Consider the following 12,960-nt stretch of genomic DNA (forward strand, 5'->3'; position numbering starts at 1 on the left):
TCAAGGAGACAGGAGGCCAAGAACGCAGGCAGCAGCCACGTTTTATTCCACAACCAGAAAATTCCATCTACCACACAGCAACACAAATTCTTCAGCACACCCGGGTACTAGGCCAGTGCTATCCAACAGAACCTTCTGCAGTGATAGAAACGTTTGTGTGCACTGTCCAATACAGTAGCCCCCAACCACTTTTGGTTACTGAGCACTTGAAATGTGGCTAGTGTAGCCGAAGAAAGGAATTTTTAATTTAATTTAAATTCGAATGCTACGTCTGGCTCGTGGCTACTGTACTGCACACACAGCTCTGGGCCCTGGCCTCGTCCAGTTTGGTTCAAAAGCCAACTCTGGGGACAGCAAGTGGCAGAAGCAGCCTTTGTGGTCCCCACCACCCTTCCCCAGAGGGAAACAGCAACCTCGCCCATGAAGAGGTTGAGTCTCAGAGTGGGGGGACGCCACGGGCGCGCCGGATGAGGTTCGCCAGCCTCTTGGCCAGGCCGCCCGTGCTGGGCTCCTCGATGTGGAAGGTTCGGGTGAGGAGATTGTAGAAGGAGCCATAGCACACGGCCACCACGGTGCAGGTGAGGCAGATGACATTGTATGGCATGCTGAAGTCCGGCGTCGGCAGGCTCACCAGCAGCGGCTCCGTATAGAGTCGCACGAAGTAGCTAGAACTATCGGAGACTGGGAACCTGGGGGTCAGGAAGGAGGGGTGAGGCAGGACCACTGGCCCTCCCCGCCTCACCCCGTCCCCTCTTGGGCTGCATGGGGCCAGTGCTCGCTGGGAAGGACTTTCAAAGTTTTCTTAGCCTCCAAACCTTTTCAACAGAAGACATCTCAGATGAAAGCTCAATACACAAACCTGACAGAAGGAGAGCTGCCTGGTACTAAGGGAGATGAATCGGGCCCTGCCTTCCCTTGGCTGCCTCTCCCTTAGCATTCTGGGTCTCAGCCTAAAGGCCATCTCCTCAGAGAAGCCGTCTTGGATAACACACCAAATTACTCCGAGCACCGCCTCAGACCCACTGCTCTCTAGAACAGAATCTCCCCTCTGGACTACTAGCATTGGCAGTCTGTTTTGCATACTGTTGTATAGCTGGTGTTCTCTGAAATACATTCAATAAGTGATTAACTAAATAACATTTGTTAAGAGAATCAGTGAGTAAATGGAGGCTATAAATACTGCTCTGCTCACCTACTTATCCTTCTAGAAGCACTTTAGAATCATTTCATAAAGTCTGTATGAATATTATAGACCAGGAGGCGTGGCATTAGGATTGCGTTCAATCTCCGCATTGCTTTGGGAAAGGCAATACCTAGCCCCAGCCCTGCTGCAGGAACCGGACCACCTGTGTCTATGCCCACCCTGAAGAAGGCAGCTGAGGTCACACTTACAGGCTGCTGAAAAGGGGGCTCTCTTCCCAGTCCACGGGTTTGGCTGCCACCATGCTGGGCACGAGGGCGCTGAGGACGGACGGGCTGCAGAGAAGCAGGCAGGTATTCCGTGAGCCGTGTTCCTCACTGGTTCCCCACCCAGGGTTAGCGGCAGACAAGGTGGGTCAGGAGGGTGGGAGCAGCATGTGGGTGGGGCCCACCTGACATAGAAGCCGTGGTTGGGGTCCGGGGTGTACTCTGTCCACTTGAGCAGCGCCCGCTCAAACTGGATGGAGACCTTGCTGACAGAGTTGGCTGGCAGCTGAATCAGCATCTCCAGGAGGTGGGGCTGCAGCCGGTCCTGGGCAGGCTGGTAGTGGATGTAACCTGGAGACGGGCAAGGGGCAAGGGTCACCCATACCTCTTTCCTGAGGTCAGACTAGCTGCATCTCCTACTCCACCTATTGAGGCCTTGGGGCCTGGATCTGGGTGCCCAGAGATCACAGAAGTCAGGCAAGCTCAGGGAAGGGAGCAAGGTCTCAGAAAAGGGGAAAGATGTGTCCAGGGCGGCTGTCCCAGGAGCGTTCAAGAGAGGCTATCGAGGGCATGGCGGCCAACTACTGTTTCCCCGAAAATAAGACTTAGCTGGACCATCAGCTCTAATGCGTCTTCTGGAGCAAAAATTAAAATAAGACCTGGTCTTATATAAGTTTTATATTATATTATAGGACACGGTATTATATAAGATACGGCATATTATATTATATTATATTATAATTATAATTATATTATATTATATTATATTATATTATATTATATTATATTATATTATATTATATTATATTATAGCCGGTCTTATATTACAGGAATATAAGTCCGGGTCTTATATTAATTTTTGCTCCACAAGACGCCTTAGAGCTGACGGTCCAGCTCAGTCTTACTTTCGGGGACACACGATAGTCCATGTTCACATCACAGACACTGGGCAGCAGACATCTGGTGTCTGAAGTGATGCAACAGGAAATTCACAGAACCACCTGGAAGTCTTCCTGCCAAAAATCTGGGACCTGAATCTAATCAAGTCTCTAGCACTAACCACCAAACCACGAAATACAGGGGATGGAAGAACATGTTAAACACCGACACAAGGGCACACCCAGAATGCAGAACATTCTACACAGCAAAGGACCCAGTTTCTCCAACAAATAGACAAAAAAAAAAAAAAAAGGGGAACTGTTATAGGTTACAAGAGACTTAAAAGTACTGCACTAATGCAAGTTGTTAATAACAGGGGAAGCTGTAGTGGGGCGAGGGAACATATGAGAACTACTGTACTTTCTGCTCAATTTTTCTATAAAGCCTATTACTTAGAAAGAGAGAAACTTGAGAACGTATCAAGCAAATGTAATGGGAGGACTTTGTTTAGATCCCAATTCAAACAAAAGAATTATAAAAAGTTATTTTTAAGACCACTGGGGAAAACAGGAGTGATAATGATAAGCCATAATTTTTAAACGTCCTTTATCTGTTAGAGATGTTTACTGAAGTATTTAAAGGTGAATTGATGTGATGCTAGGACTTGTTTTAAGATACTCTGGCAGAAAAATAACCAAACCAAAATAATAATAATAATAATAATAATAATAATAATGGAGATGAAAAAAATGATAGAAAGCTGGAGACTGCTGAAGTTGGGAATGGGTACATGGGAGTTGATTATACTCTTCCATTTGGGTGTGTGTTCGAAATTTTCCAGAGCAAAAGGTAAAAACAACACAAAACAGAAAAACTACAAAATACATAGGTAGGATGTTCGAAGCAGAGATGTTGAAGGTGGTACACTGGTGTTGAAAATAAGTAAACCTATCAGCCACAGACTTGAAAATATGGAAAACAACAGAAGACTTTAAGTCTGGCTGTAGGACGTGCTATAACCTCTTCCTAAGAAGCCTTTTCTGTAATATTAGTCTCCCTCCACTGCAGAGAAAAACAAGTGCTTTAGTACTATGCCTGGCACCTAACAGAAAGCAGGAAATATTAACTCCTCTTTAGGAAAATAATAGAAAATAAAAATAAATTTAAAAAACTACACCTCTTCACCCCTCCCAAGGAAGCAAAAGCCATCTACTCCAGATCTGTTGTCTGGGCTCTGAATACTCTGCTGTTCTTGCCAATTCTTTCTTTACCCAAAAGAGCCTATGACTCATCACAAAAGACTGTGCCCAAGGACACCAGGAAGGAAGGAGTAAGAGGAAAAGGTAGGAAAACTACTGCCCTCCTACGGTGGAAGAGGGTAAAGGGGGTCAAATATACGGTGACAGAAGAACTGATTCTGGGTGGTGAACACAAGATGCAATATACAGATGATGTACTATACAACTGTACACTTGAAAGCTTTATAATTTTACTAACCAATGCCAACCCCCAATAAATTTAATAAAAATTTTTTAAAAAGAAAAGAAATGAAAAATCACCAGTACTATGTGTTTCAATTATTTTTGCTTTATAAATGACTTCCCAGATCTGGCACTGGTGATGCTACCCTTTCCAGTTTTCAAATTATTCCTAACTCTTTCATCCGGAGTAGTTTTTCTGAGGTACGGATTTCAGGAATTACCCTGAGACCTGAGGGCTTGGGGCGGCCCTGGAGGGAGAGTGAGCATGGGGTAGAGGAGGGGTGGCCGGCTCTCACTTGGTTTGTTCTCCTTGCCCTTGGAGGTGATGGTTAGCGTGTGCACATACAGCCGCAGGTACCAGGGCACGGTGTCCAGCAGCAGCACGGGGAAAGCCCGGTACGGGTGGGTGTTGTACAGCAGAGTGCTCAGCTCCCCCTTCTGCAGCCCGTAGCCGCTCACGTATCGCTGGGCATGCAGGAAGGGCACTGGCGGGGCCTCTGTGCAGAGCAAAGTCAGCAGTTACTAACAGGTCCCAAAGGAAAGGGTCTCCCTGCCCGCACAGCCCCGGCCACGTTCACAGTCTCCAGGCCAAGGAGGGGACAGAGAAGAGCTTTGCCACCAGTACTGGGAAACCTGCATTCTGGAGCCAGCTCTGTCCTCCCCAGCCCACAGCGGTGATGACAGAATTACTATTATTTCCTAAGGACTTATAGGTGCCGAGCTCCGTGCCCCTTCCGGCCCAAACCAGGTATTCTCACGATCTTCTGCACTTTCCCTGGATAATACTGAACACAATCACAATTCATTCATTGTTTGATGCCTGTCTCAACCAGCGCACATTGTTTCTCGAATGCAGGGTATCTATCTTCCATCTTCAAAAATATTTGTGGATTAATTGAATGCATGGACAAACTCCTTGTTTTACATTAATTATCTCATCCAATCTGCTAGGTATTACTGTTCCCATTCTCCAGATGAAGCAGAACGCCTAGGAAGCTGCCCAAGGTCACAGAGCTTTGAAGACAGGGAGTTAGAAGCAGGATGGCTGACTCGAGACCTGGGTCTACACACAAGCCTGTTAGCTCAGTGACGGGCAGGGCTGTGACTCTTCCCCGAGAGACGACACCTCCATAGACTGCTGTGACCCACCCTCACCCACCGTTCTCCAGGGGTCTCTTCCACTTGAGCTGGATGTTGAGGTTGCGGGAGCTGCTGATCACGGCCATATCAAGCAAGTCGTAGACGGCATAGGTCCTCCGGGTGCCCAGGATGACGTCCTGGTATGTGGTGAGCGGGGGCGGGTTCACTTCCAATGTCTCATTGTCCTGGAGACACAGGGGCAGGGCTGAGGAGCGAGCAGAGAGGCAGGCTGGCCTGGGGGCAGGGGGGCAATGTGCGTGAGTGGAGACCTTGGTACCTGGCTGGAGCTGGTGATGTCCACATAGACTCGGCTCTCTGAAGCCAGGGGGCAGGGCTCCGTGAGAGTTCGCGAGAACATCCGGAAGAGGGACCAGTCTGAGGAGCAGAGAGCAGGGTTGGGCAGGGGCTGGGACCAGGCCTCATCCACAGAAACAGGGCAGGGCTGGCAGTGGGTGGTAGAGATGAGGCGCCGTGGTAGCTTACCTTTTTTCCCCTGCCCTGTGACGAAGGCATCAAACACAACGGACAGGGTCTGCCTCAGCTCCCAGGAGACGCTGGTACAGCGCGCATTCTACCACAGGGGCCAGACAGCAGCAATGAGGACATATCAGCTCCCCCACCACACAGCCTCAGGGACTCCTACCCGGACTCAGTCTCGTCTACTGTGTATCTTCCCGTCCACTGATTTGCTACCACTCACTACTGAGCACTTGATCCTGTGCCAGCAGTTTTATGTGCATCAGTCAGGTGAACCATCGCCAACAACTGTAGGAACTGCAACTACTATTATTCTCATTTGACAGGTGAGAAACCAGCCTCAGGGAAATGAAATGATTTGCTCAAGGTCATGCCAGCTGGTGAGTGACAAAGGCAGCAATTGCATCCACAGAGCCATTCTAAACCACTGCCCTCCATGACAAAGATTTATCGAACACTTGCCAGGCAACCACTCAGTTTCCCTGGTGCACGGTCAGAGCCCCAAGAAATCATCACTATCTCCACCACTGAATACTGGCTCAGCCCTTGACAGACACTGGGCCACGAGCTTTACCTGCACTTTCTCTCAGAGCCTCTGGATGGTAACCACCCCTATTAACTGCGACTTACCCTGCATACAGGGCGGATATGCACTGCCTGGGAGTGGTAGCTCGTGTGGAACAGGCGTTCAGCCTTCAGCAACACCGAGAGGCCTGCCTGGAGGAGGTAGGAAGACACGGAAGGTCAATGCCCTGCACTGCGGGGCAGAGGTTATCTGTGAATGCACCCTGGCTGTCAGGCAGTGAGAGGGCACCTGCCAACTCCAGCCACTCTCTGGGGCACCCACGCACATTCAGACCACTCTGGCCTCACCTTGGAACTGCAGGGCAACAGCTTCTTCCATGGGGTGAGGTTCTCAGTGCAGACGACCTCCCGCGGCAGCACAGCATAGCGCAGGAAATAGTGATCAGTGCCTGAGGGAGCCAGATGGCAGTGACCCCTCCTGCTGGCCATACATCTCTCTGGCACCAGCGCCCTAACAGTCCCAGCTGGGGGCGGCACCCTCTCCACCCCTCGGGAGAAAGAAGGCAATGCAGAGACAGCACAGTCTCGGGAAGCCTTCCCCTGGGGCCTGCACACCCAGGGGACTCATGAGTGGCCTCGCTGAGGAAGGAGGAAGCTGAGCAGCCAGGAGGCAAAGGTTTAGGCAAGACGTAAGAGGAAGAGGGAAGGGGCTCCAGGGGCTTCTCACCATTGGCCAGCCCCAGGGGTTTGAAGGAGGCAGTGGGAGTGACTGTGTTGCTGGAGTCGATGAAGTTGAGAGAGGCGCAGAAGATCCCTGAGAGGATGTTACTGAGCTCCTTCCAAGACTTATCCACACTGGATGGAGACACAAACCCGTCACTGTGCTGGGGCTGCCTCTACTCCCTTCTCAAAGTCTGCAGTTGGCGGCCACACCATTAGACTGGCCAGTTGATGGGGCTGGAACGCCATCCCTGTTCCGGCTCAGTCTCTTCCTCCTCAGCCCCACAGGTCTCAGCTCAGGTGATTCCTGCTCCTGCTGGGAATGCCCTACTCACTCTTCTCTACCCACCTTCAAGGAGGCTCCCTCCTCCAGGAAGTCTTCCCTGCCCTTCTCAACCACAGCCTCCACCTGTCCTGTTTCCGTTCTGACCATCCAAGCCCCTCACTAGGTCCCTCCTGGGAAATGGCTAGTGGTGGCAGCATCTTGTCCTAAGCATCATTTCTCCTCAAACAGGATGTGAGCAACCTGAGGTCAGGAAGCAAGGCTGGGTCACCTCTGTATGCGTCACAGCACCATACAATGTGCCCCACATGTCAGAGGCTGACCTCAGCTCATTGATCCACGCTGAGGTGTGTTCTGCTGAGCAAAAGGAAAGTTTCCTGTGAACACCCTGGGCAGGAAAGTAAGTCCTGGTTCTATGTTCAGGGTGGGAAGTCTTCCGTCTATAAATGCTCACTGAACAAGGGAAAACAATCATTCTAGGACCCCCTCCCCGTCACACACACAAAAAATCACATGAAATTAGGTGTTTTTTCCCTTAGAGAAACATCAAAACCGATTTTCTCTATTAATCACAGAAAGCATAAAACTAGAATTCTAAACATCAACTCCGTATTATAGGCAATTATGAGCTTAGGGGAGAGAGTGAGGGCAGCGCAGATGGGAAAAAGGCAAGGGAGCCAGCGTTCAGGCAAGAGACAAATGCTTGGCAAGTTTGGGGGTCACTGCTTGCTCCTCATTTGATATCACCTTGTGCTGCCCTGGGGGTTTTTGATAATCCTCTGTTCAGAGCTTTCAACTGCTCCCAGCCTCAAACCTTAAGTAAAGATTGTCCTCTGGAAGTCTGAAAGCTCTGCCTAAACCAGAACCATGTTTTATGTGGTGCACACAACACTGACCCACGTAGCATGTCTTACATTTTTAAATTCCTTGCTGATATTTAAATTTGACTATTATCACATTAAAATCCAGACTTCTGAATTACTGACAACAGCGGGCCTCTATTCCCACATGGCGACAATCCACAGGAGATGAGTGGCAGCTGTCCTCTCAAGCTCTCTAGCCTGCCACCGTTCCCACCACTCCCTATTATGCCCTACATATTTTTTTAATCATACTTCTGCTATTTATTTCTCAAGAGTGGAATTAAGAGAAAATTGTGGTACAACAGCGGTACCTAGGCCCGCCCCCTCCCGAACAAAAGCAATTCCTCTAGCATGGAGACTTGGCATCTTGTAGGGCATTCTAGCTCAACGACGTTTTGTTTGGCCTTTATGGTATTTTTTTTAACTATCATGATTATTATTGTTGTTACTATTGAATGAACGTCTTTTAAAAGGTTATCCAGTTTGCCAGTTTTTTACTGCCGTACATCCAAGCATCCATTATTTGTTACCTGCCTCTGTAGAGATATCCATGTGTTACCTCAGGTCTGGAAGTAGTAGAGGAAGGAAGCATATTCAGCAAAATAAAGAATGCCACTCAGTGGTAACATTATTTCTTACTTCCAATGCAGTTTTACCCCCATGAAATTGCTGCCTGCTGGAACTGCTGCCCCCAAAAGGCAGTGGCAGGATGACAACAACTTCCCCTGCCACATTCCCTCCATGGCCTGCAACAGGACTCAAAATGGGCACTCACTCAGTGACGGTGTCTTGGAACCAGACCCAGAGCTCTGCACCTGATGGGGCCTGCAGGAAGGGTGGCCCCCAGTATCTAGTCCTCCAGAAGCCTTGCGTGAGTGACAGGTGCAGCTCCCGGAGAGAATACTTGGAGATCAACTGTCCCAGGGCTTTGGGGAAGAGCCTATAATGAGACACTGGAGAAGGGGGAGCTGGTGAGGGAGGGTTCTCAGCCACCTCAAAGAAGCAGTAGACCCCAGGCTCTGGCATCAGAGAGATCTGAATTCCGACCAGACTGTCATTTACCAGCGATGTGATCTTGAAAAAGTACCTTTACCTCGCTACACCTCTAATTTTTTTCCTAGTAATCTTTCACAGAACTTAACACTGTGCCTAGCACCCAGTATACATGATAACAGCCAACAGCCACAAATCATCATCAGTGTTGTCAAGAGAGGGCTCTAACTAAAGGTTTAGAGTGGCAGCCTGGAGCTGCGGAAAGAGCACTGGACTTGGCAGTCAGGAGTCGCTGCCCCTCTCCGGACCCTAGTTTCACCAACGGTACAATGAGGTTCTTCAATAACTATCCCATCCTTCCCCCAAGGACCCATTTCGTCCGGCTCCACGCCCACTGGCCAGAACACCACCCAGGCTCCTCCCCCGAGGGTTGTCTCCACCCACTCCCAGCAGGTGCCACAGATATCTTTCTCCGGTCAGTCTCGTCCTCTCACCTTCTTCCTGCAGCAGGTCCGAATCCCAGCGTGTACGGAACTGGAATGTGGCGGCTACGTCTCCAGAAGGCAGCGGGGTGATGACGAGCTCCTCTCTCAGACTGTCGCGTAGGGGCTCTGCATAGCTCCTGCCGCCCGGCCCCAGGAGCAGCAGCGCGAGCACCGCTAGCGGCACGGCTGCCGCCATGCCTGCGGCTGCTTCCGCCTCCCAACAGTGCCCGCCCCCACGAGGCCGGCCTCCAATAGGAAGAGCGTATGAGAAGAGGCTTCCGGTACCGTCCCGGAAACGGGTGCGGTTACCAGAGCAACGGCCTGGCTAGGCCCTTCAGGACTAGTGGGTCTGTGTGGGAGGTGGAAGGGTACGAAGGACGATGGGCGTGTGGTGTAGCTGGAGGCTGGGTTGAGGATCACCCAACTTTGAGGTATTCCCACCGACGAGAAAGTGCTTAGTAATGCCGAGCGGCGCCTCTGTGATAGTTGAAACGGAGACTGGAAACGGTTAATTACTTTGCGAGGTCACAGGGATTGGCTCCTGCCTCCCTCAGCTTCTAATGTCTCCATGTACTCGGTCCTAAGCCGAGCCAGCTTCTGGTGGAAGAGCTTTCCTGCACACCCCCAAATAACTGGTCCTTTTCTTATGAAAAATTTCAAACAAACATCAAAGGTGAAAGAATGAACACCTGTTACAATGAACAGCTGTTTCCCCATCACCAAGATTCCGCCATTAACATTTTACTAGCTTTATCACATATCGGTGTATAAATCCCTCCATTCATCTATGTTTTAATGCATTTCAAAGTAAATTGCAGACATAAGTACACTTCCTGCCACATATTTCCCCATGCATTATTATTAACTAGATTTCAACTTTTGTTTACACTTTTCTTTTGGTGTAAAATTTACATACAATGAAATGCACAACTCTGAAGTGCACATTCACTGAGTCTGACAAATGCATATACCTGCGTAAACCAAATTCCTAACTTCCTAAAACCCTAGAAAGTAGCTAATGCCCCCTGCCAGTCAATACCTGCCCGCCCCCCCAAAGGCAACCACTGTTTGGATATTTCTCCACGAAATAGTTTAATCTATTGTAGAGCTTCATATAAATGAAATGATCGTATAGTATGTAAAATTTTGTGTAAGGTTTCTTTCATGGGAAGAATGTTCTTGAAAATCATGTTCTTGCATGTATCAGCATTTTGTTTCTTGTTACTGCTGTGTAGTATTGCATTGTATGAATATACCATAGTTTATCCATTCTTCTGTTGACGGACACCTAAGCTCTTTGAAGTTTTTGGTGATTATGAACTAGACCTCTGTACAATTTAACTTGCAGACAAATGTTTCTCATTTACCTTGGATAAATATTTAGTAGTCAAAGAGTAGGTGTATGTTTAATTTTATAAGAAACTGCCAGACCTTTCTCCAAAATGTGTCATTTTATACTTGTACCAACAATGTATGAGAGTTCCTGGTCAACATTGGTTTTGAATTTTTTGGAGTTTTTCGTTTTAGCCATGTGGGTATGTATGTAATGGTATCTCATTATGGTTTTACTTTGCGTTTCCCTGGTACTTAATGATGTTGAGCATCTTCTCATGTGTTTATCCACCATTTATGTATTTTCTTTTGTGAAGCGTCTGTTAAAAACTTTTTGCACACTGCCCTCTTTTTCACTGGCTGCTTGGCCTTTTTATTATTGAGTTGTAGGAGTTCCAATGTTAAATTCCTGCTTTAGTTTTCCCAGCTGCCCTATGGGGAACACATTTATGAAGAATTTTGCACACTGTGTCTTGGTAAAACTCACAACCATACTTCTATGAAGAGCCAAATTTAGTGTCAGGAAGGTCTGCCAAGATATACCCCAGCCAGGGATGAAGTGTCAAAAAGGTGTTTTTATTTCACTATGACTTCATTCTACTTATATCCAGTATTCCTGTCCCACTAGACAGGGAGTAGAAGGACAGCCGTGAGTTTAGATGTCAGATAGATATGGGTTCAAATCCCCACATCAGCCTTTAATCCATATGAGTGTGAGCAACCCAAGTGTCACTTTTCCTCTTCTATAAAATGGATAAACCTACTTTCAGGGTTGTTGAAAGGATTAAAAGTTTTGTACATGTAGGATCTTGAATGTAATAAGTGCTTAATAATATTTACTAACGTTTACTCAACTCTCTGAGGTAGGTACTATTATTTCCACTTTACAGATGAGAAAACTGAGGTACAGAAAACTCAGATAATTGCCTAAGATCACAATGAGTGATGGAGCCAAGACTAGAGGCCACAAGAGCCATGTCAAAAAAAAAAAAAAGTGGGGCTGGCTCATTGGCTCAGATGGTTGGAGCTCCTGGCTCCTAAGGCCAGGGTCGCAGGTTCAATTCCCGCATGGGCCAGTGAGCTGCACCCTCTACAGCTAAGATTGTGAACAACAGCTCTCCCTGGAGCTGGGCTGCTGTGGGCTGCTGTGGGCTGCTGTGGGCTGCTGTGGGCTGCTGTGAGCAGACTAGCGACTGACTGCCTCAGCTGGGGGGAGTGCAAGGCTCATAATACCAGCATGGGCCAGGGAGCTGTGTCCTACACAACTACACTGAGAATGGCTTGAACCGGAGTGGAGTGAACCAGGGGGAGGCGAAGAAGGAGGGGAAAGTAGCTGTACCATTATGATTATTTTGTATTTCTGCATGTTCTTTCCTTTTGAAATTGCCTGTCCTCATCATTCAAGGCCCAGCCACCTGCAGAGAAGACTTAGCTTCCCCCTCTGGCGTGCTACCGTCCTCGGTGCATTTCTGCTATGGCCCACATTATACTTCCATTATCCTTGGCCACATCTGTTCCTGGAAGAGTTCTTGGTCACCTTAGTATTTCTGTTGCCCAAGCAAGGAGGCCAGCATATAGTAGGTGCTCGGTAATGTTTGAACGAACAAACAGACATTATAGCAGTTCCACGTTGTCGCCACACTGCCATGCTATTCACAGTACCGAGTTCTGTGCACTCCGAGGGACCCCTACAGCGTGAGCCTCCTAGAGAATCTTCCCCTGGGTTGTGGTCCCTCCTGTGTCCTCCACAGTACAGGATTCTGCAGAATGAGTTCGTCTTCTTCCCTCCTCTCCAGAGTCTATGACAAGTCTATACAACAGACAGAAGAAGCCACATGGTGGCCTGGGGACTGAAAGCTGGGCTGCTTTCCTTGGAGTTGGCACCAAATCCTCCTCCCATCTCCAAGGGCACTGTGTTGCCTCAAAAAACAGACAGCTGGAGCTGCTGGCTCTGAAGGCCAGCCAAGCCCCTGTGGTTTGGCAGAAGAAGAGGTCATTGTCCAACCAGGAAGTGGTCCTGGGGTCTCAGCTGACCCTAGACTTTTCCAGGCAGCGCTGGGACTCATAATAGCTGAACTGAAGGCTCCCCATAGGCTCACAAACAATTCTACCTCTCCAGAGGCTGTGGATTCCTCTCCCCAGGCGGCTCCCTGCCCCAAACCCCACAGATCCTAGCGTCGCATGCCTGTGGTACTAAGAGGTTTATTGACATGCTGACAGGAATCAAGCTAGTCTAGCTTCCCATCATTCACCTTCAAGGAAAGTGAAGTAACCTCGGAGCTGAGAACCCCCGCAAAGCAGAGCTGCAGAGTTCATGGGCTGCAGCCCAGAAGGCTCAGCCACAGTCAGGAGGTTGAGCCTTGCTACTAAAGGGA

At 48.8% G+C, this 12,960-nt stretch overlaps 1 protein-coding gene across 2 annotated transcripts; it reads right to left on the reverse strand.

The window, feature by feature from the left end:
* Positions 1 to 21: 21 nt before the first annotated feature.
* On the reverse strand, positions 22 to 9,517 carry PIGT (phosphatidylinositol glycan anchor biosynthesis class T). Of its 2 annotated transcripts, XM_019749728.3 has the most exons (12): positions 9,263 to 9,503; positions 8,551 to 8,728; positions 6,637 to 6,764; positions 6,258 to 6,358; positions 6,015 to 6,101; positions 5,391 to 5,478; positions 5,185 to 5,282; positions 4,927 to 5,092; positions 4,064 to 4,264; positions 1,593 to 1,758; positions 1,393 to 1,476; positions 22 to 689 (listed from the first exon to the last, which is right to left on the reverse strand). In XM_019749728.3, the coding sequence occupies exons 1-12, from the start codon at positions 9,447 to 9,449 to the stop codon at positions 437 to 439; spliced, it is 1,737 nt and encodes a 578-aa protein (XP_019605287.1). In that variant the 5' UTR covers positions 9,450 to 9,503; the 3' UTR covers positions 22 to 436. The 2 variants fall into 2 exon arrangements, with proteins under 2 accessions (XP_019605287.1, XP_074173990.1); XM_074317889.2 differs by lacking the exon at positions 4,064 to 4,264 and having other exon boundaries at positions 9,263 to 9,517.
* Between the last annotated feature and the right edge of the window lie 3,443 nt (positions 9,518 to 12,960).

Source organism: Rhinolophus sinicus, chromosome 13 (assembly GCF_057876585.1).
Source record: "Rhinolophus sinicus isolate RSI-liver-muscle chromosome 13, RSI-T2T, whole genome shotgun sequence".
Classification (NCBI taxonomy): Eukaryota; Metazoa; Chordata; class Mammalia; order Chiroptera; family Rhinolophidae; genus Rhinolophus; species Rhinolophus sinicus.

Excerpts from the sequence above, each read along its gene's own strand:
- PIGT (XM_019749728.3), bottom strand. The coding sequence starts at position 9,449 with ATGGCGGCAGCCGTGCCGCTAGCGGTGCTCGCGCTGCTGCTCCTGGGG. Across the intron at positions 1,759-4,063 it reads GGGCAAGGAGAACAAACCAA|GTTACATCCACTACCAGCCT; the intron begins GTGAGAGCCGGC and ends GCCCGTCTCCAG. Across the intron at positions 1,477-1,592 it reads AACCACGGCTTCTATGTCAG|CCCGTCCGTCCTCAGCGCCC; the intron begins GTGGGCCCCACC and ends GCTTCTCTGCAG.